Source organism: Palaemon carinicauda, chromosome 10, assembly GCF_036898095.1.
Source record: "Palaemon carinicauda isolate YSFRI2023 chromosome 10, ASM3689809v2, whole genome shotgun sequence".
NCBI lineage: Eukaryota > Metazoa > Arthropoda > Malacostraca > Decapoda > Palaemonidae > Palaemon > Palaemon carinicauda.
This window is the reverse complement of record NC_090734.1, coordinates 67,535,315-67,562,838: the sequence shown is the minus strand read 5'-3', so window position 1 is coordinate 67,562,838 and position 27,524 is coordinate 67,535,315. Positions and strand designations below refer to the sequence as shown.

Here is a 27,524-nt window from a genome sequence, read left to right as displayed (position 1 = left end):
GAATATGGCTGAAATCCGTCTATGATAGGAACGATCCTGAAGCAAAAGGAAGCTATCAAAGCAGCAACACCTTCTAAGGGCATGACTGTTTTCTTCAACAAGAGGAGCCACGTCCACTTTGAGTTGGAGAGACTGCTGCTCGTCTGGATAAAGGACAAAGTAATAACTGGAAACACTATCATCGAATCGATAATCTGCCAGAAAGCCAGCGACATTTTCAGTGATCTTGTGCCTGTTCAGGGCGAAGCCAATGCAAGAGAAGGAACATCGAAGCAGAACCCCCAGAGTTCAAGGCTTCTCGTGGGTGGTTTGAAAAATTTAAGACGCTCAGGCATTCATTCAGTGGTGCGTCATGGGGAGGCTGCAAGCTCAGACACGAAAGCAGTCGAAGCCTTTGTTAAGGCGTTCGACGACTTGACTGTCCGGGAAGGATACAGTCCCCAGCAAGTCTTCATATACTATGAGACTGGGCTTTTTTGGGAAAAAATGCCTTGTCGAACGTACGACACGGCAGAAGAAAAGAGGCTACCTGGGCATAAGCCTATGAAGGACAAGCTTACCCTTGCACTCTGTGAAAATGCCAGTGGATATTGCAAGGTGAAACTCCTGCTGGTGTATCAATCCGATACTCCTCGAGCCTTCAAGACCCACAAAGCCGTTAAGGAACATCTAAACGTGTTGTGGAGGGCAAATGGAAAAGCCTGGGTAACAAGACAATTGTTTATCGAGTGGATAAATATTTGTTTTGGCCCAACTGTGAAAAAGCATTTGGAAGAGAAGCGCCTCCCTATGAAATGCCTGCTGGTTCTGGACAATGTCCCTGCTCACCCTCCTTCCCTCCATGAAGATATTGCAGCACAATAATCCTTCGTCAAGATTCTCTATCTTCCCCCGAACACCACCCCTCTCCTCCAGCCCATGGACCGGCAAGTGATTTCCAACTTCAAGAAGCTTTATACGAAATATCTCTTCAAGGGATGTTTCGAAATCATTGAGAGCACAAGCCTCACCCTTTGTCAATTTTGGAAGAAGCATTTTAATAATTGTAATATGCCTAAAAAATCATCGATCAAGCTTGGCATGAGGTTTCAAGGCACATCTTGAACTCTGCTTGGAAGAAGCTGTGGTCTGATGCCGTCTCCGCATGAGATTTCGAGGGCTTCCAGGCAGACCAAACTGAAGACGATTCCGAAAATATTGACGATCCTGAACCTGTTGCTCAATCTAAAGTTGCCGAGATCGTTACAATCAGGAATTCCATGGGTCTGGAAGTTGATGAGGCCGACATCAATGAGCTTATCCAGGAGTACCAAGAGGAACTTACGACGCATGACCTGAAGGAGTTGGAGGCCAAGCGAGTGAACATCGTTCAGGAAGAGTACAGCGGGAGGGGGGGATGACCCACTGACAATGGCAGAAATTAAAGAGTCTAGATGGTTACTTTAAAATGGTGGCTCTCATAGAAAAGAAACACCCAGAAAAAATTCTGTAATGAAGTTTGCCTGAGTTATTTCAGGAAAACTTTAGGAAGCAGGCAGAAACAAGCTTCTTTGGATGATTATTTTAGTAAGGGGCCTTTGGTAGAAACAGACCAAGCGCCAGCTAAAGAACGAAAGAAAAGTGGCAGTGATGATGAAAATACGTAGTGTAATTAAATTTAGAAAATAGAAAACGTAAAGTAAAAAGAAAAAATAATAGAAAAAGGGGAATAAAAACAAATTTTAATATTAGTTTATCTTGAAGTTAAGTGTTAATATTTCCTGTCATTTGTAGGTCTTTCATAAAATTATGTGTTAATGTTTTCTGTCATTTATAAATCTGTTTTGTAAAGTTGAGTGTTTACGTTTTCTGCCACTTGTACGTAAAGGTTTTCCGCTGTTTTCATCCTCCTCTACCGCCCCCCAATTCGCTCTCGGACATCGCCTCACTCCAAAGGTAAGGTTCCACATTTTTGTTACTTTAATTTTACTGTTTGCTCTAATTAAACACTTCTTTTCAGAATATTAATGTTAATTTATCATTAAATGATCAAAATACAGTACTTTTCATATATTTAGTACTGTTTACAGGCGAATATTTCTATAATCATTTAATGTGGTGTTTTTCTAGGGTCTGGAACGAATTGGGCTATTTACATGTAAAAGGCGACTCGCTACACGAATAAATCACATTACGAAAGCCCTTACGGAACCAATTAATTTTGTGTAGCGAGGCATCACTGTATATATATATATATATATATATATATATGTATATATATATATATATATATATATATATATATATATATATATATATATATATATATATATATATATATATATATATATATATATATACACACACACACACACACACACATATACACATATACACATATATACATATATACATATATATATATATACATATATACATATATACATATATACACATATATACATATATACATATATATATATATATATATATATATATATATATATATATATATATATATATATATATATATATATGTATATATATATATATGTATATATATATATATATATATATATATATATATATATATATATATATATATATATATATATATTTGGGCTCAAGCCATGGCGTCCTGATGAAAGGTTCCTTTTTGGTAGCTTCCTTGGGTATATAACTACTAGATATTCCCAGAGAATTTAACCACAGGTTATCACAGAATTCTAACTTCTGGAGCGAGTATCCTAAAGGTTTCCCTTTTAAGACATCGTATATCAACAGGGGACGCATGTATTAACGCGCCACATAGCTATCTGCACCCCACATAGAGTTAACACTTCGATGTGTAGGGGCGGAGAATAGCTGGGGAGCCGTTCCACAGCTAATCTCGTCCGTGGCTACTTTTGGTACTCGTGACGTAAACAAACGGGCGCCATTGCTAAATGACGTCACGTCCGTCCTCATCCTTCGCTTAGTAGTTTGCCTTACTAGACGGATTTTTCCCTGTGCGTATCTTATCGACTTGCATCTTAGCCATGTCTCTACCCTCGGCCTCACCTTCTACTGGAAAGTTGAGTACAAGGTTCCAGTATTGTTTAAATAAGCTCTGACCGTAAAGTAACTTTTACTTTTCGAGATTTTTATGTTTTTTGGCAGAGCTGTGCTACTACCGGACCCGCCATTTTATGGCGTCGCTGTTGTTTTGCATGCCTTATTTAGCTAGCCTCAACAGCTTTTTTCCGGCCTCATTAACTAATCGGTACTATTAGTTATTTAGTCTTCATAGCTAGGAACTTTATATATCGTGTTTTGACGCTCTTTTATTGGTCATCGACTGACCCCATACCAGTTCGCTAGTCTAGCCCCTAGGCCAGAGTGCCTATCATCAATGTTCATGCATGATATATTACAGTGATCCTAGGTTTAGTTATGAAGATAGTGGCATTATTTTACGATTCTGTTTACTGTGATGCAAGTGTTTTCACCTTCAGGGTCCATATAGGGGATAGGTTTGACAGTGTGCCTCTCTAACCTAACCTACTTGTAGGCCCCCTATATGCTCCCTTCACCCCCTGCCTTAGGGCATTCCCTCTGCGTAGCCTTGCTCCCCCTACCACGTAAGGGGATCAAGCTCATACCAGAGTACTTATCGCTTCTCTGTCCTCCCTAAGGGAATGATCCCCCCTTAGGGTTACGTCCGAGAATAAGGAACGGCCTGCCCTTCCTCTATTGCTGAGGCTAGGTTACCTGACCTTCCCTGCAATGCGATACGTCTTCCATCCTTCCTGGTTCAGGGTGTAACATCCCTGCTCTAGGTTAGGCTTGGGGGGAGTTAGTTCTGTGCCTTGCTGAAACGGTACCCATGCACCGTTCTCAGACAGGCTGCCTAACCTTAGGCTAGGGAGCGTCCTCCCTTCCTTGGTGGCCGCTTTGGTACAGAGCCTCTCCTATAGAAGACCCTTCTTCTCCCCTCCCCACCTATCTCTTGTATGGCCTAGCCTATACTTAGGTTTAGTCTATACCCATCTGTCCCCTGTCCTACAACTCCTCCTTAGGGTTGAGTGATAGGGCTACCTTGAGTCCCTGTGTGCAGTCCGCTCTGGTACATATACCCTTCATAGTGTCCTAGGGGGTTAGCCACTGGATGCGTTTTGTCCGCAGGAGTTCTCCCCCCCCCCCCCTCTTGGGTGTTCCCTAGCCCTCCCTTGGGCTACTCTGGCTCCCGGCCGCCTGCGGCCCCTGCCACTGGGTGATAGGGCTAGCCTCTATCATGGGTACACCCATTCAGGTGGGATGTCTTGGGGTCCGTGTCCGTACCCCTACATCCCTCCTTCTGTCTCTTTCACTGTCCTGGTGCCGGTCCCTTGCCGCCTCTACTGTCGGTGATACCCACCTCCCCCCCTTGGTGACACATTCCTTGCCCCCCGGGCCGTCAGTCCTCCGTGTGCCGGAGGGCTGCCGCCTCCCGTCGGAGTACAGCCGATGGCCTTCCCTCATACCTCATAGCTTCGGTCGTCCGTCCATCGGTCCGGCCCCCGGAGTGCCAGCATCCATTGCTGGCAGTCCGGTTCTGCTATAGCCCATCCTTGTCCCTGTCACCAAGCCGGCAACCTTTGGCTGCCGGAGCCCCCGGCGTTCCGCCGTTGTGCCGGCGGCCGCCATCCTGGCATTACTCCTGACTTCTATATTTGTCTTCCCTAATGCCAGAAACTCTGCTGGAGCGGCCTCCGGCGTGCCGTCGGTCTGCCGGAGCCTTCCGGAGGCGTCAAAGCGACTTGCACCCCTTCTCCTAGCTATCAACTCATGCTGATAGCCCTATATTGCAACCAGATGGTTTGACTACATAAATAGATAGGTATTGTCTTACCGTTCTATTAATAGCCATGATGTCTTCTTGCATATCCCAAATTTCCAGCATGCTGTGTGTATCTTAACACGGCTGGTTGCCGGAAACCGTTACCCTATGGGATCTTCTACATTCCCAATTCTATGGTCTGAGTGGTTTCAGTCCCAGTTTTATATCCTTGGGAATTCCTACTAGAATTCCCCCTGCCTCCCTGGCAATCTATGAAGAATTCTGCCTTGTGCCCTTGGTCACAAACAAATTGCCTATGGATAAGGTTACGGTAACCAGCTGGGCAGGTTACACGGAGTATGTGACTATCTCCTTCATTTCCGCCCACTCTCAAAAACATCACAATGTTTATATCAATTAAAATTAAGTTAAAGATTAATCCTTTAATATTTAACTTTAGAGTATAAGTCATTAATATGACTCCCCCATACTCATGTTCTCTTTCTCTTACAGGAGGAGTACGTGAAGTGCGACCACGGCTTCTGTGGAGTGAAGTGCCCGCACTTCTATGGGCACACGGCGTGTAGGACTCACGCCCCTTGCGCCAACAAGAAAGGCGATCTGAAGTTTGGGGACCCGCAGTACTGTACGGTCTGCCAGGACCGCCTGGTCGAGGCGTTCAATAATCCTCCCTCAGCGGAGGTTAGGGACGCTTCTCGAGAGAAGCTACGCAAGTGGGTGCGTGGCTTCCAGAAGAACGCCACTGGACCATACCTTGCCTCCGAGGACTTGAGGGCCTTGCTTTTCCCGAAGGCATCCCCAGACTCTGTGGTCCCCAAGGATCAGATCCCCACCGTCCAGATAACGGTGGAACCTGATCTAATCATGGCCCAGTCCATGCACGAGTGCCGCCTGGATACCGACAATGCGGAACGTATGTCGGAAGTGTCGGAGAACACGGAGAGGAACCTCATGGCCGAAGAACTGGACTATGAGGAAGACCAGGTGGAATACACCGAGTGGGAGCAGGAGGTCGCTCCGCCTTCCACCCCCACACCGACTCCTACACTGACGGATGTATCACTCCCGTCTACCTCCGCTACCCCGGACCCCATCCCATCCAGCGCCCAGGAGATGTTCCGAATGCTCGAAGCTCTCATGGACAAGAAACTCCGTGAGACGCACGAATACATCAGGACCATGGGAAGTTCAAAGCAGCCGAAAAGGATTTCGGTTAAGGACCTCCCGGCATGCTCGGACGCCAACCCCTGGAGGTATGCCGAGCACATGCCAATCACAACGGGCAGGATCTTCATCAGTGAGAAGGTCGGCTCGGTTGCCCTGGAAGAAGTGGAATTCTTCCCGAGTTTTGAGGCTTATCCGGACTGTTACGTCTGACTTCGATCCGAACCTGCCTCTTAAGAGGAGACTGAACCGAAGGAGGTGATCGTGTTCGATCTCCCGAAGGCCCAGGCTATGCTGGCCAATACTGTTAAAAGTAGAGGTTTTACCTGCTCAAAACTTCCGGCGTTGAGCAAGAAGCACCCTACCTACGTCGCACCAGACGATGCGATCCTCCCCTTCATGGAAAAGGCCTTCGCTGCGGTACACAAGGCAGTGGAAGAAGGGAAACCCTGCCCTGCACTGGAGGAGTGCAGACCCTTCTCCCTGATTACTCCCCCCGATGTTCGACACTGGAAAGATGTCCAGCATACCTTCGTGGTGGGGAAACTAGAACCTGACGTTGCTGGACGTCAGTTTAACGAAGACCTCCCGAAACTTAATGACCATCTCCTTCGTCGGGAACATGACACGAAGGAAAGGCTCGCCGCATCCATGTCCCTCCAGGTACAGCTCGACGTCATGGCCGGTGACAATAGAGTCCCCGACTACTACATGGTGCTCGCCAAAACGCATTTGGCGACTGTAGTTAAAGACCTGTACAGCTTCATGAAGGCTCGTAGAGCCTGTCGTGAATTCGTGTTCTCCAGTGCCACAGTGAGACACGAACCCCGGAGGCTGATTTCATCCAACATCTGGGGTAAGCACCTCTTTCCCTCTGCCCTTGTGAAAGAGATCATCGACAAGGCCGCCACGGAGAACAGGAACCTTCTCCACAAGTGGGGCATGTCGAAGAAGAGGAAATCCTCTCAGGACGACGGCCCTCAACCTAAGAGGAAATCCTCCAAGCAGAAACCCCAGCAACGTCAACAGAGACGGCAGTTTCCGGGATCCGCTACTCCCCAAGTGGCAGCTCAGCCACAGCAGACCTTTCAGCTGGTCACCCAACCGGTCTTGTCACAGTCGCCGGTTTTCACCCCTGCTTTCGAGCAACAGACGACTACCTTTCGTCCCAAAGGTAGAGGCTCAAACAGAGGTGCAGGCAGAGACGCATCTCACCGTCCCTCCAGAGGCAGAGGAGGAAGGGGAGCTAGCGGCCGAGGCAGTAAACCCTTGGGACACCAGAAGCAATGAAGTGCTTCCGGTGGGAGGAAGACTCCGCCAATTCCAGGATCGTTGGACCTTCGATCCCTGGGCACACAGCATCGTCAAGAAGGGTCTAGGCTGGAGTTGGACTCAACCACCCCCAACCTTCCAGCAATTCTTCCAACAATCAACCCCCCTTCTGGAAGAATATGTCCTAGATCTCTTGACCAAGAAATTGATAAGGAGGGTAAAGTCAACCAGGTTCCAAGGAAGACTGTTTTGCGTCCCCAAGAAGGACTCCGACAAACTCAGAGTCATTCTAGACTTATCCCCCCTCAACAAGTTCATAGCAAACAACAAGTTCAAGATGCTGACTCTTCAACAGATAAGGACCCTTCTGCCTCAAGGTTCCTACACGGTCTCCATAGACCTGGCGGATGCCTACTGGCATGTTCCAATGAACCACCACGCTTCCTCCTACCTAGGATTTCGACTCCAAAGGAAAAGCTACGCCTTCAGGGCCATGCCCTTCGGCCTCAACGTGGCCCCTCGGATCTTCACAAAGCTGGCAGACGCCATCGTTCAACAGCTTCGCCTCCGAGGCGTCCAGGTGATGGCCTACCTCGACGACTGGCTGGTCTGGGCTCCATCGCCCGAGGATTGTTAAAGATCCTGCAACAAAGTTACCCAGTTCCTAGAACACCTGGGATTCCAGATAAACGCGAAGAAATCTCGCCTCTCTCCAGCTCAGAAGTTCCAATGGTTAGGAATCCAGTGGAACCTTCAGTCACACTGCCTTTCCATCCCCCAGAAGAAAAGGAAGGAAATAGCAGGGTCTGTCAAGCGACTGCTGAAATCCAAACGGATCTCAAGACGTCAGCAGGAACGAGTTCTAGGCTCTCTACAGTTCGCCTTAGTGACAAACCCAGTGTTACGTGCACAGCTAAAGGATGCCACGGGAGTCTGGAGACGTTCCGCATCCATCGCTCGAAGAGACCTCAAGAGACGGCTCCCAAACAGACTTCGGTTACTCCTAAAGCCGTGGTCGGAAGCAAAGGCCCTGAAAAGGCCCATCCCTCTTCAACACCCACCTCCATCACTCAACATCCACACGGACGCTTCGCTGGAGGGTTGGGGAGGTCACTCCCACCAAAGAAAAGTTCAAGGAACATGGTCTCCCCTATTCAAGACGTTTCACATCAACATCTTGGAGGCCATGGCGGTCCTTCTAACTCTGAAGAAACTCTCCCCGCCTCCCTCGATCCATATTCGTCTAACCCTAGACAACTTGGTGGTAGTTCGATGTCTCAATCGCCAAGGCTCAAGATCGCCCCAAATAAATCAGGTGCTTCTGACAATCTTCCGTCTGGCAGAGAAGAAGAAATGGCACCTGTCTGCAGTTCACCTACAAGGATTCCGCAACGTGACGGCGGACGCTCTATCTCGGACAAGCCCGATAGAGTCGGAATGGTCTCTAGACGCAAGATCCTTCTCCTTCATCTCTCACCAAGTCCCAGAACTTCAGATCGATCTCTTCGCAACGAGCGACAACAATCAACTTCCTCGATATGTGGCCCCGTACGAGGACCCCAAGGCAGAAGCAGTGGACGCCATGTCACTGGATTGGAACAGATGGTCCAAGATCTACCTGTTCCCTCCCACCAACCTTCTGCTGAAAGTCCTCTCCAAACTGAGAACCTTCAAAGGAACAGCAGCCCTAGTGGCTCCCAAGTGGCCTCGGAGCAACTGGTACCCCCTAGTCCTGGAGCTACAACCCACGCTGATCCCTCTCCCAGGCCCAGTTCTCTCCCAGCAAGTACAGAAGTCGACTGTCTTCGCTTCATCATTGAAAGTCAGGGACCTTCATCTCATGATTTTCTCTCCCTAGCCGTGAAGAAAAGGTTTGGGATATCGAAGAAGAGTCTCGACTTCCTCGAGGAATACAAGACCGAATCCACACGACGGCAATACGAATCATCCTGGAGAAAATGGGTCTCATTCGTCAAGGCAAAAAACCCTACGGAAATCACCATCGATTTTTGCATGTCCTTCTTCATTCACCTTCATGGACAAGGCTTGGCAGCCAACACGATTTCTACTTGCAAATCGGCCTTGACTAGACCACTAATGTACGCCTTCCAGATTGATCTGTCCAGCGACATCTTCAATAAACTGCCGAAGGCATGCGCTCGTCTACGCCCAGCACCCCCACCAAAACCGATCTCCTGGTCCCTGGACAAGGTGCTCCATTTTGCCTCCAACTTGGACAATGATTCGTGCCCTCTCAAGGATCTGACTCAAAAAGTTATTTTTCTTTTTGCTCTTGCCTCAGGAGCCCGAGTCAGCGAAATAGTGGCATTATCAAGGGACGAGGGTCACATTCTGTTTACACTCAGGAGACCTTACCCTCTTCCCGGATCCGACGTTTCTCGCCAAAAACGAACTACCCACCAAAAGATGGGGCCCTTGGAGAATCTGGCCCCTGAAAGAAGATGCCTCTCTATGTCCAGTAGAGAGCCTCAAGGTCTATCTTCGTAGAACTTCTGACTTTGGTGGAGGCCAACTCTTCAAAGGAGAAACATCGGGCAGCGACCTGTCACTGAAACAACTAAGAGCGAAAATCACCTACTTCATTCGCAGAGCGGATCCTGACAGTACACCCGCAGGTCACAATCCTAGAAAAGTTGCATCGTCTCTGAATTTCTTTCAGAGTATGGATTTCGAAAGCCTTAAGAGTTTCACAGGCTGGAAATCCTCGCATGTTTTCTTCAAACATTATGCGAAACAAGTGCATGAAGTCAAACATTTTGTGGTAGCCGCAGGTAGTGTTATGAAACCTGCACCTAACTCTGCATAGAACAGTGAGTTACTTGGGACTCTAACTCCTCGGGTGCCTATGTTGACCCTCGCGTGATACGTAGTGATTTCAAAGACATTTAGTGCTTTTTCATATACTGTTCTTCTCCCAGGTGAAATGTCATAGTCGTCACATGAGTGCCGCATGCCTAGAGCATGATGTGTTTTCTTTTTAAAGACTGACGTTCCTCTGGAACGAGTGCCTACTAATAATTTGAAATTCTCTTCCAGATTCAAGAGCAAGTCTTTCATTACTATGTACATTATAATTTGTTGTAAATTACTTTTACATATTTATTGCATTTAATTACCATATTCTGCAATTGTGAAATAAAATTTCTATTTTATTACTTGTGCGTCTCAATCCGCTCCTACTTATACTATGAAATACATGACTGTCATAGTTTTATTATCCCCTTCCTCTTATATACGATGAAGATTACTAAGGATTCAATCCTTATTATATACTCACCTCTGCAATGTAATATTCCTACCCGAATACTTACTTACATCATGCCTTCAAGACCAGACGATTCTCTCTCTTCACATACAGTGCCTAACCACCACTTGTCTGCTATTGAGAATGTTCCTATATGAATACCAACCATTCAGTCTTGTCTCCGAGTTCTTCATGTTCTCCCAGCAAGGTGGGTAGCCCTTCGATGACCACTTTGATCTTCAGCATGGTCCGTTGGGACTTCACTGCCAGGGGGGCAGGAAGTTTTCTTCCCTACGGTTCCTCTATTGAGATTACTATGCTATCCTGTTCAAAGCCCTCGGCACTTACACTACAAGGGGAAAATCTACCACGATACATTGATTCTCTGGTATTCTTCCATCAGGACGCCATGGCTTGAGCCCAAAAAACGGATTTTGAGCGAAGCGAAAAATCTATTTTTGGGTGAGATAGCCATGGCGTCCTGATGGACCCTCCCTGCTACTTCGTCCAGTTTTTTCAGGTCCCACCCTGTCATGCTGTATCATGGTGATCGGCAAGCAACTGGCTTCAGGATGAGGACGGACGTGACGTCATTTAGCAATGGCGCCCGTTTGTTTACGTCTCGAGTACCAAAAGTAGCCACGGACGAGATTAGCTGTGGAACAGCTCCCCAGCTATTCTCCGCCCCTACATATCGAAGTGTTAACTCTATGTGAGGTGCAGATAGCTATGTGGCGCGTTAATACATGCGTCCCCTGTTGATATACGATGTCTTAAAAGGGAAACCTTTAGGATACTCGCTCCAGAAGTTAGAATTCTGTGATAACCTGTGGTTAAATTCTCTGGGAATATCTAGTAGTTATATACCCAAGGAAGCTACCAAAAAGGAACCTTCCATCAGGACGCCATGGCTATCTCACCCAAAAAATAGATTTTTCGCTTCGCTCAAAATCCGTTATATATATATATATATATATATATATATATATATATATATATATATATATATATATATATATATTTCTAACCTTTTGATAATTTTAATATATATACACATACATACATATATATATATACTGTATATATATATATATATATATATATATATATATATATATATATATATATATATATATATATATATATATATACATATATAAGTACAGTGATCCCTCGCTACTTCGCGGTTCGACTATCGCGGATTCACCACTTCGCGGATTTTTTTCATAACGCATGTATATACATATATCGCGGATTTTCCGGAAATTTCGAAAATACTGCAATGTGACCGATGGTGCGAGATTGGAGAAAGTAAGGAAAATTGAATCATGCTTGATTTTCAATAACAAAGATATAATTTGTTAGAGAGATAGAGAGGGGTAAGGAATGGGAGGTAGTGAAAAGTAGCCCACAGAGAGAGAGAGAGAGAGAGAGAGAGAGAGAGAGAGAGAGAGAGAGAGAGAGAGAGAGAGAGAGAGAGAGAGTGTGTGTGTGTTGTTTTAAATGTAATAAACAAAAAAATTTGATAGGTTATAACACATTGGTGCTTATGTAATATCAACTGTATATACGGTTTGAATAAGTTAAGAAATGGTATAAACGATACTTTGTTAGTGTATTCGTACGCTCTCAAGAGCGGCAGCTAGACGTCAGCTGATCTGATCACAGGCAAAAGTAAAACAAGAGGAAGTCAACAATACTCGATTTTTAAAACACACCCGAAATTTAAAAACAAAAGTACACGCTTTCTTAATGTGCAATTAACTATTTAAAGAGTAGCAATTTTCTAGAATAAAATGATGTTTCCCAAAAAAATAGTGGTTTGCTCATGAAATCGGATGCCATATTTTTAGCAACGATTGAAATGGATGTAAACTCGGCATAATTTTTTCGTTTCGTATTTAATTGACACTAAGAAAACTAATTTTAGTTTCTTCATCTATATGTAAGTATTGTATAACACGAAGAGAGAGAGAGAGAGAGAGAGAGAGAGAGAGAGAGAGAGAGAGAGAGAGAATGAATCAGCTGTTGTAATCGAATGCCGTGTTTTTGTTTCGTGAGAATTTCATTGCCACGACTAACAACAACATACTGTACTGAACTTTACAGTATTATACAGGCTACTGTAATATGATAAAATAAAATATTTGTAATAACCTATTTTCTATGAAATGGGGCTATTTTTTTGTTTAAAATTTACATTTACGTACGTAAAATAACTCTCTCTCTCTCTCTCTCTCTCTCTCTCTCTCTCTCTCTCTCTCTCTCTCTCTCTCTCTCGTAAATTGTTTTCCTGCTTTGCTACGTATGTATGATTTTATATAGATACGGTAAATAATATTTGTAATAACATATTTTCTAAAAGCTTTTACTGTAATATCATTATTTATCACTTTCATCATGCGCGTTAAATGCCTTCGTTTGTTTATTACGATCGAAGATGGAGCGTACTTTATGACGCCGCCGTTTCAGGCGGTGTCATAAAGAAAAAATTTCATTTGGAAGTCCTAAGAAAAATTAAGTAAAACATTGGTAATAACAAAATCAACATACTGTATAATCAATATAATCGATGCAAAAACTAACCTATACACAGATGTGTACCCTAAATGCGTTTGTTTCTTCATTATGATCAGAGATAAACGTAAACAAAACATTGGTTGCCATTTTTTATCGTGCTTTTTGACGTGTTTAGGAAACGCATGATATAAAATCGCCTTTAATATTTGTGCCTGTTTTAGTTTAGGGTACTGTAGTATATGCATTAAGTGTTCTGTACATTAAAGGGTAGATTGTTAACAGTACTACATACAAGGGAAGGTTTTAAAAGTCTGAATATACATGTTAAATAAATACGTAAATATGGTGTCACTACTTCGGGGATTTTCACCTATCGCGGTCGGGTCTGGAACCTATCTACCGCGATAAATGAGGGATCACTGTATATATATATTTCTAACCTTTCGATAATTTTAATGGTAGTGTTAATGATTGTATATTGAAGCATTATCTTTATTTAGTACAGTTTATATAAAAGCTTTTTTTGGGCTCGAGCCATGTCGTCCTGATGGAAGTTCCTCATTGGCAGCTTCTACTTGGGATATTTGTGCGAGTGATATACCAGAAAAATTTACCTTAGAGGTATCACGGAGTTCTTTACCTTTGAAGAGAATATCCTGAGATATTGTGTATAAATCAGGGATGTGTTATTAACAGGCCATGGTTATCCTTCCCCGAATATAGTTAACCTTATCACGAAGGATAATGGATGGGGTAGGATACATGGGCAAAAGATCCGTTACAACTCCCGATCTCAAAGTTGTGCTATGACCATCATGCTCCCTGTTGAACCATTCCCCTTCGCAGCGCCATCTTTGCCATTCGCTTGGAGAGTTTCCGCTAGTTTATTAGCTTTTTAGTGTTTTTTTTATCATAGATGCTTCAACTTCTTCCTCATCCACTAAGTTGAGAATTCACCCTTTCGTAAGAGAATTTCACGTCTCCACCCAGTTTTCTTTTATTATGTTGCATGTTTTTATTGTTCCAAGGCCGGCAGGCTTTAGGCGCCATTTATCATGTCATAAAATGCTCAGAATGTTTTTAGTTATTTAGCCATTTACTTTAGGAATATGTTATTTTATTATTCTACAGTGTGGTATGTATATGGTATCCCCCATCCTTCCTTGGTGTTTCTTTTGTGTTTTTTATCACCATTGGCTTAGGCTAGCCTACCCTAGCTAGCAGCCATACTAGGTAAATGTTCACTAGTGCACCACTATCTTCTTTCACCAAACCTTATGGGTTAGGTGAGGCCGTCTATCCTCCCACACTGTCGATTCGTCAAGGCGGGGAGCTGCGGTCTTGAAGGTCCTCTTGGGAGTTGGATAGTGTTCTCAGTTACCCTTGGGTGACTGCTTTTCACTTTCTACTTAGTCTATAAGTTTGGCGAGGAAGCACAAATCTCGGGATCCTGTTCACTGTGTCTACTTATGTTTACCCATTAAACACCTTACCCCAGTTCCGATGCTGACTATTAGACCTCCTTGGGTCACCTTAATCATCATTAGGCTTCTCTCTTAGTCTTTGGTAGGCTATGCCTGGTTGTGAGGACTTGTCCTCTGTGCCCTATTATGGCAACCCCTCTGGGACACTATTGTTGTTCCATGTTGCTGTTGGGCCTTCCTGCCATGCCACCTCACCATTTTCTGAGTCTCCCATCACCACCCCTCCTTTCCCTTTCCTTGTGCCTGTTAAGTATGCCTACTTGTAGGGTATCTTTCCTGGCCTATGTAGATGAGATTTTCTCCTCCCCTGGTTGAAATCTCTCTGCCGCCTTAGAGACCACCCTTGGATGTTTCTCTGGCCCTTTTCCTTCCTAGTTAGGCCATAACCTGACTGTACCAGAACTAAGTTCCTCTTGTCTGGTCATCTCACCCTAGATTTTGAGCTTTCCCTCACCTGCTAGGAGGCTAGGCTTGCCTACATAGTTCTGCCATGGCCTAACACTATCTAGGCACAGAGTTGGTACCCCTTGGGTCACTTCTCTGCCGCCTTGGCATTGCTTGTCCTATGTCTAGCCTCTTTTCCTGTGCTATATCCCTCTTGCTATGGAGTCTTGACTCCCTTGCCTGGTTAGCCTATCTGGGCAGAGGTGACGCCTCCCGTCTCTGCTTCCTGTCTTGTCAGCTTGAGTTCTTCTAGCACTGGTTGTGTGTTGGCTATGGGTCACCCCCTCTGCCGCCTAAGACTGGTCATCTGCTCTTTCCCATCTCACACCTGAGGAACATTGTCCTCTGGAGTTGGTCATTGGGTCCTTCCTGGTTGTCAGGACACCCTTTGAATTTTTAATTCTTAGTGTCCTGGCTGTCTTGTACGGCTCTCATGATCTTATGGGCTGCACCCCCCTTTTTGTAAGTTAATGATAATGATCAGGTCCTGGCTGGTTCTCTTATTATCTGTCTTTCACTCCTGTACTTCCTCTGAATGTGGACCCTTCCTTTGGGATTGTCCACTCTCCCACTGTTGAATGTGGACCCTTCCTTTGGGATTGTCCACTCTCCCACTGTTGACTTTACAATGCGTCTGCCGCTTTGTGTCGACATGCCTGGGGTATTGAGAGGTCATTCTCTTCTGGCAACTAGAAATAGTTGCCGCCTCCCAGCTGCTGCCACCTAGGGGGCAGCAGTTGCTGGTCTAGGCATTACGATGAGTGAACTTGCCTTCTCAACCTCTTCTGATAGACCTACTCTCGAGATTCTGGTGTTCTGTTGTGATCCTTTCCTCCATATTCCTACCAAACTGTCATTATGTTTTGCTTCATAAATCATTCCAGATTTCTGAGCTGTTTGGCATGTGTTCTATCATATTTTAGAATTAGCCATTCTTTAGGTGTAGGATTATCTATGATAGGATATATAATAATGTTTTTTCCTAATTTTAAGAAGATATTAAATTTTAATGATGTTACGGTACTTATTTACATTTCTTATCTTTACAGGTCGCTGATGACACGGAGTGTTCTACGGTCACCTGTACCAGGCGGGTCAAGTTACCGTGACCAAAAAACCTGCCCGAAACACAGAAGTTGCCATGTTTACAAGGGATCCACTGCAATCTGGGACCATATTAACTGAAAGGTTTGCATGGATCTCCTTCAAACCGGCTTCTATGCCACTGACGTCTCCTTGGACGTCCGAGATCGAAGTCGGAAGACGCTCCAACACTGGGTAAGAGGCTCCCAGAAGAGCTCTCAACAAGGTGCTCCTTATCTTCTTTTTCTGGAACTGAAGGACATCCTCTTTCCCAAGCCTGAGGTGTCCTCCGAATTTAGTCACCAGTTACCGACGGTCCAACTCCTGCCGGTACCAGCAGATCATGCAGATGATGAAGTCCGAGGCGCTCTGCAAGTCATGAGCCTGGACATGGACATGTCTACTACTTCTTCTGTTTCATCAGAGAAGGAGAGGATCTTGCTGACCACGGAGGCCTCAGAAGAGTCATTCGAGGTACATCAGGTAAGTGCAGCTCCCAATGCCTCTTTACTTTCTACCCAAGCCCCAGTTTCCACCTACACCCCGGTTCTGATATTAGACAAACCTTCACTACCAAGTAATCTAGAGCTAATGGCATCCATGAAAGCTTTCATGGAAAAATATGAACGTTCCCAAGCAGATCTAACAGCGAAGATAGAAGCTTCACAACAGGCACCTGATTCTAAGGCTCCCCCAGCTTCGAGCCTACCAGAATGCACAATTAAGAACCCTTGGCGCTATGCTGAAAATATGGCCTAAAGCGAAGGGTTCCTTCATATTGGGGATGGTTTGAGTTATAAGCCAGTTTCGGACTTGGAATTCTTTCCATCAATTGATAGCTATCCTTACTGTTACTTATGGCTTAACTCAGAAGTGTCCATTAGGGATGATACGATCCCTAAGGAAATGATCATTCTGGATCATGGCAAGGCTCAATCTCTTTTGGTTCGGGAGTTAAAGATGGCTGAATCAATAATACCAGACTTTCTGCATTTGTCAGGAAACAGGCCACTTTTAAGGCCCCAAAAGATACTGTCATGGATCTCTTGGAGAGCACCGTTCTCCAACGTGCTTTGAAATTCTGCCCAAAGGGCAAGATCCTTCACTGATCCCTTCACAAAGGAACACGACATCACTGGATGCTGTGTAAAAGGACGGGGAGATAAGGTGAACGGAACTTGGTATCCCTCTAAGAGGACTAAAACTATCTAAGGTTCAGTCCCAAAGAACTCTCATCTCTGCTACCTGCACTTCAGGCATCCTTCAATGGTGGTTGGGTAGGAAGAATGACCCCATTAGCAAAAGCAGACGCATCTTCCACCTCTCCTTCCTTTGTCCCTAGGGACCTTGCCAAAAAAAGGCTGCTTAGGAGCTTGCTTCATGGCACTGAACTCCCTTGAAGCATTTGACATCTTGTGTGCCTGCCTGTGCATGAGGGACGTCCTTGATGCGGATGGAGCTGAAGAGAGAGCATCTGAGATGTTACTGCCCTATAAAGGACGGAGACGGGACTCACCTTCCTCCAGCGCTCTACTACTATAATAATGTCTTACGAGTTAAACATGGAAGGACCCTCCATGGATGAGTTTCGTAGCTTGAACGCTTATCTTCAGTCCTTGCCTCTGGAATCTTGAAATGACCGAGTCGCCATCTAAGAATCCAGTATGTTCACTGGTTGCTTATGTTGTGAGCTAGGAACTTGACTACTCTCATTCCTGAAAGCAAAAATATGTTCATTGCTTTCTTCCGCGCTGGACTGACCAAGTGCTCATTAGATACCCTACAGAGCCAGACCAGTAGTTGATCCACATAGCAGCTTACAAGGAAGCCTTTGCAACCAGCTCCATGTTTGCAGCTTCCACAACCGATAAGGTCACCTGTTGTGCCCCTAAACTGTCTAAGGTTATATTGCGTGCCAGTGCCGAGGGATAATCGTGGAGGATGTCACAGTATTTCCTCTGCTGTACAAACGACTGAGGAGTCAACAGCAATGAATTGCTAGCCATAAGAGAGTTTGTAGATCCTGCGACCTAGGATATGACCACTTTCCTGGTTTCCTTTATCATCCTAGAACAGGGTACCTCAATCCTGATCCTCCCAGTTCAGGGCACCAAGCAGAAGTCAAGGCCCTTGTCCTTCCCTTTGGGAGGAGACTAAGATGAATTGCCCAGTCCACTAATTTTCCTTGTGCAGAACAAGACCTGCATAAAATAATGCAGGGCTAGCTGGTAAAGGCAGCACACAGTCCGAGTGTTTCGATTCCTCCTCTTTGGACTCGTCCAACACCAAACTCATACACATGGGAGCCTAGGTCAGGTCAGGTTTGTCAACAAGTACCCCGTCAGGGGCACGAGGCGTAAAGGGTTAGGTTCTGCAATGTGGGCAACAAGTCTGTAATTGAACCGTGAGCACACCCATCTGTTGTTCTGGGGCATCAAGAGCCTTCAAAGCCCAGTTCTTTGGAAGGTTTTTTTGTATCCATCTGCTTTCAGACTTAGCTGTGAAGGAGACAAGAGGGGAAGTCTCCTTCTGAGGATCCAATGCTGGCTGCAAAACCTGCGGGGGGCCACAGGGGCAAACAGAGGATCCAGGGGCAGAACGGATGGTTTAGTTCCCACAAACTCCACAGGGGACAACCGGTAGTTGTCCATGAACGAGGCCTTCCTAAGAGACCTTGAACCCTCGTTCATTCTGTGGTGTAAGGTATTCCCTGAAGGAGTTTCTTATGCCTCAGTCTCCTTCGGTTCTTTATCAGCTCAATAGGGATCATACCTACTTTCTCCCAAAAGGGATAAGGCTCATCACCGGAAGCCTTAGAGTCTAGATACCTCTAATACCTGGATGAGCGACCCAGAGATGAAGGTGGATCCGTAGGAGGACGAGGATCTTGCCTAAAGGCAGCAATCCTACGCTTTGGATACATGGGTGGGCTGGAACTTCCAAGAGATTCAGACACCATGAGGGGGATAGTACTGTAATACGTTGAGAAGAGACTGCTGGTGGTAAAGCTGGAACAGAGTCGACAGCTTCCTGTTTCACAGCCTTCACAAGCTCAAGAAACCATAGCACATCCTTCACGAAAGCAGGGAGGCCGCAGACTTTCTCAGGGGCAAGTGGTCGCGTGCACTGGTCTCAAGTAATTGCTTCTCTCGGTGAGCAAACCGAGGTACGTGCACGCACTTGCACATTGGGAGAGACAACCAGACCTTCATCAGCAGTAGGAGCTCGTCCCCGTATCTCGCCTGCACATGGTTGATTAGCGTACAATGACACTCATGACTTCCCTTCCCTACTAGGGACTGATCGTTCACAGGAAAGTTGACCAACTACGGAGGGTGGAGGAACCCAAGGCTTCTCCTGCTGAGCAAGCCTAGTGTGGTGAACGAGCTCAGAGTGCGCGCACACCCGGGGGGATTAGCAAGAATGGCTGGGACTCCGTGGAGAACAACTCATCAGGTAGGCAAGGAGTTGGAGAGAACACCTCAGCTAGGGGCAGAAGACCTACTGGAGGCAACACCTCTCCAAAAGCTCAGGGGAGTAGACTGTGGCCAGCACAGCGGAGGCAGCTGTGCACTCCAGCTGTGTCCCAAGCTTAAGCACCTCAATGAGGCATTCCTTAGAGGTGGACCGGAAAGCACTGAGGAACCAAAACTGATGCAAAGCGTCAAGCGAACTAGACTCCCCTAAGGTCTGCATATTAGCAGTCCTCAAAAATCCAGTACACTTGTAAAGAAAAATAAAACAAAGTGAGTTTACAGCCAGGTAAATAAATGGGTTTACAGGAAAGTGAAACAATATAGCATGTCTTCACCGAGCTAGAACCAAAAGTATCATAACGCACAGGTAGAGTGTGTAAGCTACCACCAGCTACCCACCCCTACCTAGCGGAAGTTCGGTAATAACCCTATTAAAGAGCGATGGTTTATATGTAAGTAGGAACAAATAAGTATTTTAATATAACTTAACAAACAAAAAGTATAGGAACTACAAAATCTCACAGATAACTGATAACCCTAATCAAACTGATTTCAAGAATACTCAAGAGAAAATACTAATATTTCTAATATCATATACATATACACACATATCTATCTATCTATCTATCTATCTATATATATATATATATATATATATATATATATATATATATATATATATATATATATAGCATGTGTGTATATATATATATATATATATATATATATATATATATATGATAGTCCACAAAAGAAAATTAAAAGATAATGCACATATGTAGAAATGGTCTACAGTTCCGTCAGCCACTGGACCTCTTATTCATAACAAACACTCTAAGAAGAAGTCCAGTGGCAGACAAAACTGTAGAGCATTTCTACACATATTGTACAGTCATACTTCTCTTCACGAAAGAATCTGCTTACAAAATTTTCACGCTGCAAAACGAGATGCGAAGATTTATCTGACTCACATTGCGAAAAATGTTTCATGATAAGAAATGAGGTTTGCCAGCCAGGCCGAGAATAAAATAGTCATCCATTAAAAAAATTGGAAGAAAACAGGATATTTACACAAAAGAAAATGTATCTCTTTATAGTAAGGGTCACAATAATAGTTGATGTACATATGGTACTGTATATTTTGTATATGTATAGTATTTTACTGTATGTATTGTATTATTTTCCATTTATTATTGCATTATGTTCTAATAACTACTTAATTTAAAAGTATTAACAGTTAGTTTAGGTATATTGAACATTTTAAATGTATTTGGCAACAGTATCATTGTGGTTATACTGTAGCTTTATCATAAAATTAAAGTGGTGTTTTTGTAGGGTTTGGAACAAATTAAGCGATTTACATGTAAAATGTGACTTGTAACACGAAATTTTCATGAAACGAAACCCACTCCAGAACGAATTAATTTTGTGTTGTGACGTATTACTGAATACATTATCTTTTAATTTTCCTTATGTGGACTACCATATATAAGGTTATCTTTGTGCTAAAGAAGATTACATCTGATATATATATATATATATATATATATATATATATATATATATATATATATATATACATATATATATATATATATATATATATATATATATATATATAAAATAGGCAAATCTGAACTTACTTGAAACAATTCTCTTGATATATACTTCTCCATACACGGTGAGCTGAAGGACCAGCATAACCAGTATATCTTTCAGGATTTAAAAGCAAGTCAACATAATCACTCTCTGATGAAGATTCATCATCTAGCTCACAAAAGGAGTCAATGGCACTATCATGAGCAGCCCAACGTTCAAACCCATCTAGGGATTCTTTACTGCAAAAAGATTATGATGGATGAAAGGATATATAACAGAAATTTCATATCTTGCTCTTACATAAAGTTTGTACTGCAGAGTACTGTGAAAATTAAATGGTCAATTACAACTTACATCTTCAATTGTTAGCTAGCAATCATTAAGTTATGGTAGCCAAGTACTATATAAAGAGAAAAAGCTACATATTTTTAAAACAAGTATCTATTAACCAGGTAATACATAGAACTTTTCACATTGCACAAAAAAAAAAAAAACTTGTAACCTCCTTAAACCAACTAGCTAATAACATTGCAAAATGTTTTTCAACTTAAAACAATTTGACATCATCCATTAAATATTTTCTGGATAGCTCGTCTTTGTACCTTACAAATAGATCCTCTCCACTTTAAATTAAAATTATGGACACCTCATAAGTATTCAATTCACACAAAAATATTTGATTATCCAAACTGAGAGCAATATTGTTAATTACCTCAGAGTAGTATTGAGATATCCAAGATCATTTTCACCACCACAGTCATTGCCCTTGAAGTATTTCTCTTTTTCAGCTTTACTTTTTTCCAAATAGACAACTGACCCTTTAATGCCATCGGGAACCTGAAATATGTAAATATACCAAAATTACACACAAAAAACAACAAATTGTACTTTTCTGAGTGGGAATTTATTTGGAACCTAATATGTAAGTATAACTCAAAATAAAACAAAATAACACGAAAAAGGTTAATTTTCAGCAGAAAATAATCAAATGTTAAAAAGCATAATACTACCTCAACACCACTATCTCACAATCATTTTAAACATGTGGTCAATTTTGATATGTTAAACATAAAATATTAAACATTTCTGGATCTTAATACTGATATTAACACAAACATACAATGAGCTACCAGCTTTAGTGTTTGCTTATATTAATAAGCCATGTGCATTAAATGTGGCAAAGTGAAAGCAATTTACTACAGTAACAGTTCTAGTGTATGGTGCCATTATGTGAAAGCAGCAATGAGCAGATTAAAATGATAACTCGGGTAATATTTTAATTTCATCATACATAAAGTTTATCAGCTATAACCTAAAACGTAGTGCAAGACGAAGAGGTAATATGCATCGTATAATCCTCCTTGAAATTACAATATGAGTTTTTTCTTTTAAAAATATGAAAATGTCCTACAAAATTGATGAGCAGCCTCAATAATTACATAATTACATTTTAAAGAAACCCTAAAAGATATTCCATACTTGCCTGGGATTCATGTGCTATTCCTTTAAAGAAGGTCTTTTGTTCACCATAGTTAGGAGACCTGTCATAGGGATTCGCCAAGAATACGGCTTCATCTTACTGGGACCACCAAAAATAGAGGACACTTTCCTTTAATGGTGATATTGCCAAGAATTTAACATAAAAGCTACCAATAATAGGAAGACAGGGGCAATGTAAACGAGTCTGGGGTTATTAAAGAAAACCCATTTTCTGTGAAAAATGGGCTTTAACCATGCATAACCCTGATTTTTGTTTGTTACTGCAGGGTCCCCAAGAACTCTCCTCTTATACTAAAACCAGGAATTCAATATAACAGGATATAACAGAAAAGTATCACCTTCCCTGTCATAGGGCCAACATATCTTAGTAAACTGTCACATCATCTCCTATACTATATTCTTCTGCTAGAAGGCGACATGTCACCCACTGAGAGGCACTACTTCCTCACTGGGTTTATGGCAAGGATACCTAAGAATCCATCTTCTTATTCAATAACAGCAGATGTGTCAACTGCTTCGCATATTTACTTGCTAGTTTTGGGAATTCTTCAGCATTCTCAACATGAAAACCATGCGCTATGTCAGGTTAAAGAGGTATGATAAAACTTGACAGAAGACATAAGGCCTAATAGAATTACTGACCTTTTCAAAAGAACTGCAACAAACATTTACTGATAGATCTAGACAAGGAGTTATAACAAACAAGCCAGAATCTCTCTATAAGGTGATGAGCACCCACATGTTTTCTGGATAACTCTGAGAGCACCAAAATATTAAAGTTTTGGAATTAAGAAAGAGTCCCATTAATAAGTGGAAAAATTATTCTCCACCTGTTTAAAGGTAACAATAAAAAAAATTGATTACTTGCACTGAAGATTCAAAAAAGAATTTTTACTACTTGGATGTTTATTAGACGTTACTGATATTGACCTTTCAAGCATATTTTAAAAATACTGTACTATCATGGATAATTTAGAACTTTATTGGCAACCAAAGATTCAAAGGTAATGTGTTTACCTCAAAAGTCAGCTTGTATAGATATGGAAAAATTTAACTACTGTACTGTAAATAAGCTTTATTGTTCAATAACAACTAGAATACATGTTTGCTTATTATTAATTACATTCTCTATTTCATTAGACATGTTGTGATATACATGAAAAACTGACAAGAAAAAATATAAAAAATGAAATTTCTAAGAAGAATTATTTCCTGAAAACTGATAAGCTAATATTTAAAATCTTGAACATTATAAAAATTTTGTGAGAACCTTGATGCTGAACTCCTTTGGTTAACTTTTCTACAATTGCCTCATTACTGTCTGCCTAAGTAAATTACAAACAGTGCTAAAGGTGGTACTCTCAGTGTACCAAACATATTGTAAAAATCTCTAAATAAATCAGTCCTCTTGAAGGAGGCAAAGATGAAAATAATTAGGATTCACTCAATAGTTACATTTTAGTGTATACTGTATACCTACATCATCAGAAGTCATTACTAGTCCACAGCTGAACAAAGGCCTCAACCATGTCCTTCCGCTTGCATTTGTTTGTGGACTTTCTATGCCAGTCCACACCCGCATACTTTGAGTTTGCCAATCTATCGTCTTCTCTTCCTTCCCCTGCTTCTTTTGTAATCTCTAAGGACCCATTCTGTAAATTCTTGATGTCTATCAATTTTCTGTCCTTCTCCCCTGCCCATGTAAATTTCTTTTTCTGACATGTTATTAGAATATCCTCTACTTTAGTTTGCTCTCATATACATGTTGCTCTTTTTCTGTCTCTTAGTGTTACTCCCATTAATATTTTTCTGACATGTTATTAGAATATCCTCTACTTTAGTTTGCTCTCATATACATGTTGCTCTTTTTCTGTCTCTTAGTGTTACTCCCATTAATATTTTTCTGACATGTTATTAGAATATCCTCTACTTTAGTTTGCTCTCATATACATGTTGCTCTTTTTCTGTCTCTTAGTGTTACTCCCATTAATATTTTTCTGACATGTTATTAGAATATCCTCTACTTTAGTTTGCTCTCATATACATGTTGCTCTTTTTCTGTCTCTTAGTGTTACTCCCATTAATATTCTTTCCGTAGCTTTTGAGTTGTACCAAGAGTAAAACCAATCTGTCGTGGCTGCTGAAACAATTTCTAGGCCACTGTATAATGTACCCGATATTAATGTATCAAAATATATGGCTTATTTGAATATGAAAAACATGTCTAAATGTGCAAAATTTATCATTAATCAAATGCCAAGTACAAAGATACCAATTAGCTACGATGGTGAAGATGGGTGGATTTAAATTCTAAGTACAAAAACCCTGAATTCGACGGGTATAAGCACAGAAATTTGTCATTGACTTTATCTTTCTTCTTGGCTAAGTGGTAAGTCACTGTTGTTACAAGTTTCCTGGACCAAGGTTCGATTCCCAGCCAGTCAAAAGCTATTGCCATCGCCTGGGGTTCTGATCCTGAGGTTGGTAAGAGAATCCAGATATTGATGTATCAAAATATATGGCTTATTTAAATATAAAAAACGCATCTGAATGTGCAAATATTTATCATTAATAGAATGCCAAGTACAAACATGTCAATTAGATGTGATGGCGAAGCTGGGTTGATTTCAATTATAAGTACAAAAAACCTGAATTCGGCAGGTATAAGTAAAAAAGAATTGCCATTGACTTTTATCTTTCTTCATGGCTAAGTGGTGAGTCACTGTTGTTACAAGTTTCCTGGACCAGGGTTTGTTTTTTTTATAAAGACTGCAGATTTCTTAGCTCCAAACTTATCTATTATTTTACGCAAGTTAGCAAGAAGAGGAGCTTTTAGCACTTGTTGGACAATTGGTAATGTTATTCCTCTATGTAAATGTGTTTGTGGTAGCTCAAGTGCCACTGATTACCGCCCAAATTCCATAACTCCCATATTATCTAAAGTTTTTGAACGTTTTCTGGCAAAACGTCTTAATAGGTTTGCTGAAGATAATCATCTATTCCCTAGTTTGCACTTTGGTTTTCGTAGGGCCTTGGAGCATGTGATGCCCTTCTTACAATCTCCAATGCTGTACAGAAATCCCTTGATTGTGGTCAGGAAGTTCGTATGATTGGCCTTGATTTTAGTGGTGCCTTTCACCGTGTTAATCATGAGACCCATGTTTTCAAACTGAAACAGTTGGGAGTGGGTGGGTGGTTTCTTAGCATTATTATTAATTTTTTAAGTAATAGATCCCAAAGAGTTGTTGTTGATGGGCACCATAGTGCGTTTAGGAATGTGATATCCGGTGTTCCACAGGGTAGTGATCTTGGCGCATTACTTTTCATACTATATACACATGACATGTGGTTTGGCCTAGAAAACAAGCTTGTTGCATATGCAGATGATGCTACTCTTTTGACATCAATTCCATCCCCTGAATGTAGATCTGGGGTTGGTGAATCCCTTAATAGAGATCTAGCTAAAATTAGTGCATGGTGCAAATTATGGGGTATGAAGTTAAATCCTAACAAAACTCAAAGTATGATTGTAAGTAGGCCAAAGACGGTGGTTCCTCAACATCCGGATCTCAGTATTGATAATGTTTCTTTAAATTTGTATGCCTTTTAAAATTTTAGGTGTGATTCTCGACAGCAAATTTACTTTTGAGAAACACATTAGGTCTGTGTTTTCCTCAATTGCACAAAAAATTGGCTTATTGAGAAAATCTTTCAAGATTTTCAGTGATCAATCTATTCTGAAGAAGAGTTTTAATTCTTTCATTCTACCTTGTTTTGAGTATTGTTCTCCTGTCTGGTGTTCAGCTGCTGATTCTCATCTTAATTTGTTGGACAGAAACTTACGGTCTATTAAATTTTTTATTCCTGATCTAGATATTAATCTTTGGCACCGTCGTTCAATTAGTTCATTATGCATGTTGCATAAGATTTTTCATAACTCTGAACATCCTTTACATTCAGATCTCCCTTGACAATTCTATCCTGTTCGTAATACTAGGCAGGCAGTTAATTCTGATAACCAGGCCTTCTCCATCATGAGGCTCAATACTACACAGTAGTCTAGAAGTTTTATTCCAGCTGTGACCAAGTTGTGGAATGATTTTCCTAATCGGGTAGTTGAATCAGTAGAACTTCAAAAGTTCAAAGTTGCAGAAAATGTTTTCATTCTGACCAAGCTGACATGAGTCTTTTTATTGTTTATATATGACATATCTGTTTTGACGTTGTTAATAGTTTATATATGACAAATCTGTTTTGATGCTGTTACTGTTTTTAGAATGATTTATTGTTAATTTGTTCTCATCATATATTTATTTCCTTATTTCCTTTCCTCACTGGGCTATTTTTCCCTATTGAAGCCCTTGGGCTTATAGCATCTTGCTTTTCCAACTATGGTTGTAGCTTGGCTAATAATAATAATAATAATAATAATAATAATAATATTGTCTTTAAGTGGTTACGCCTGGGGTTCTGATCCCGACGTCGGTAAAAGAATCCATACATTAATGTATCAAAATATATGGCTTATTTGAATATGAAAAACATGTCTAAATGTGCAAAATTTATCATTAATCGAATGCCAAGTACAAACATACCAATTAGCTACGATGGTGAAGATGGATTGATTTCAATTCTAAGTGCAAAAACCTGAATTTGAAAGGTATAAGTACAAAAGAATTGTCATTGACTTTTATCTTTTTTTGTGACTAAGTGGTAAGTCACTGTTGTTACAAGTTTCCTGGACCAGGGTTCGATTCTCGGCCAGTCAGAAGTTACTGACTTTGAGTGGTTTTGCCTGGGGTTTTGATCCCGAGTCAGTGAGAGAATCCAGACATTAATGTATCAAAATATATGGCTTATTTGAATATGAAAAACAAATCTAAACATGCAAAATTTATCTATATATATATAGATATATA

General features: G+C 41.9%; 1 protein-coding gene across 1 annotated transcript in view; it reads right to left on the bottom strand.

Annotated features, from left to right (window-relative positions):
• The window catches only part of LOC137648626 (ero1-like protein), a 558,871-nt gene that overhangs the window by 279,004 nt on the left and 252,343 nt on the right, over positions 1-27,524 (bottom strand). The window contains exons 4-5 of the mRNA XM_068381566.1: positions 21,818-21,942; positions 21,150-21,344 (exon numbers count right to left, since the gene is read on the bottom strand). Coding sequence (XP_068237667.1) covers positions 21,150-21,344; positions 21,818-21,942 — 320 coding nt within the window. The remainder of the gene's footprint in view (positions 1-21,149; positions 21,345-21,817; positions 21,943-27,524) is intronic.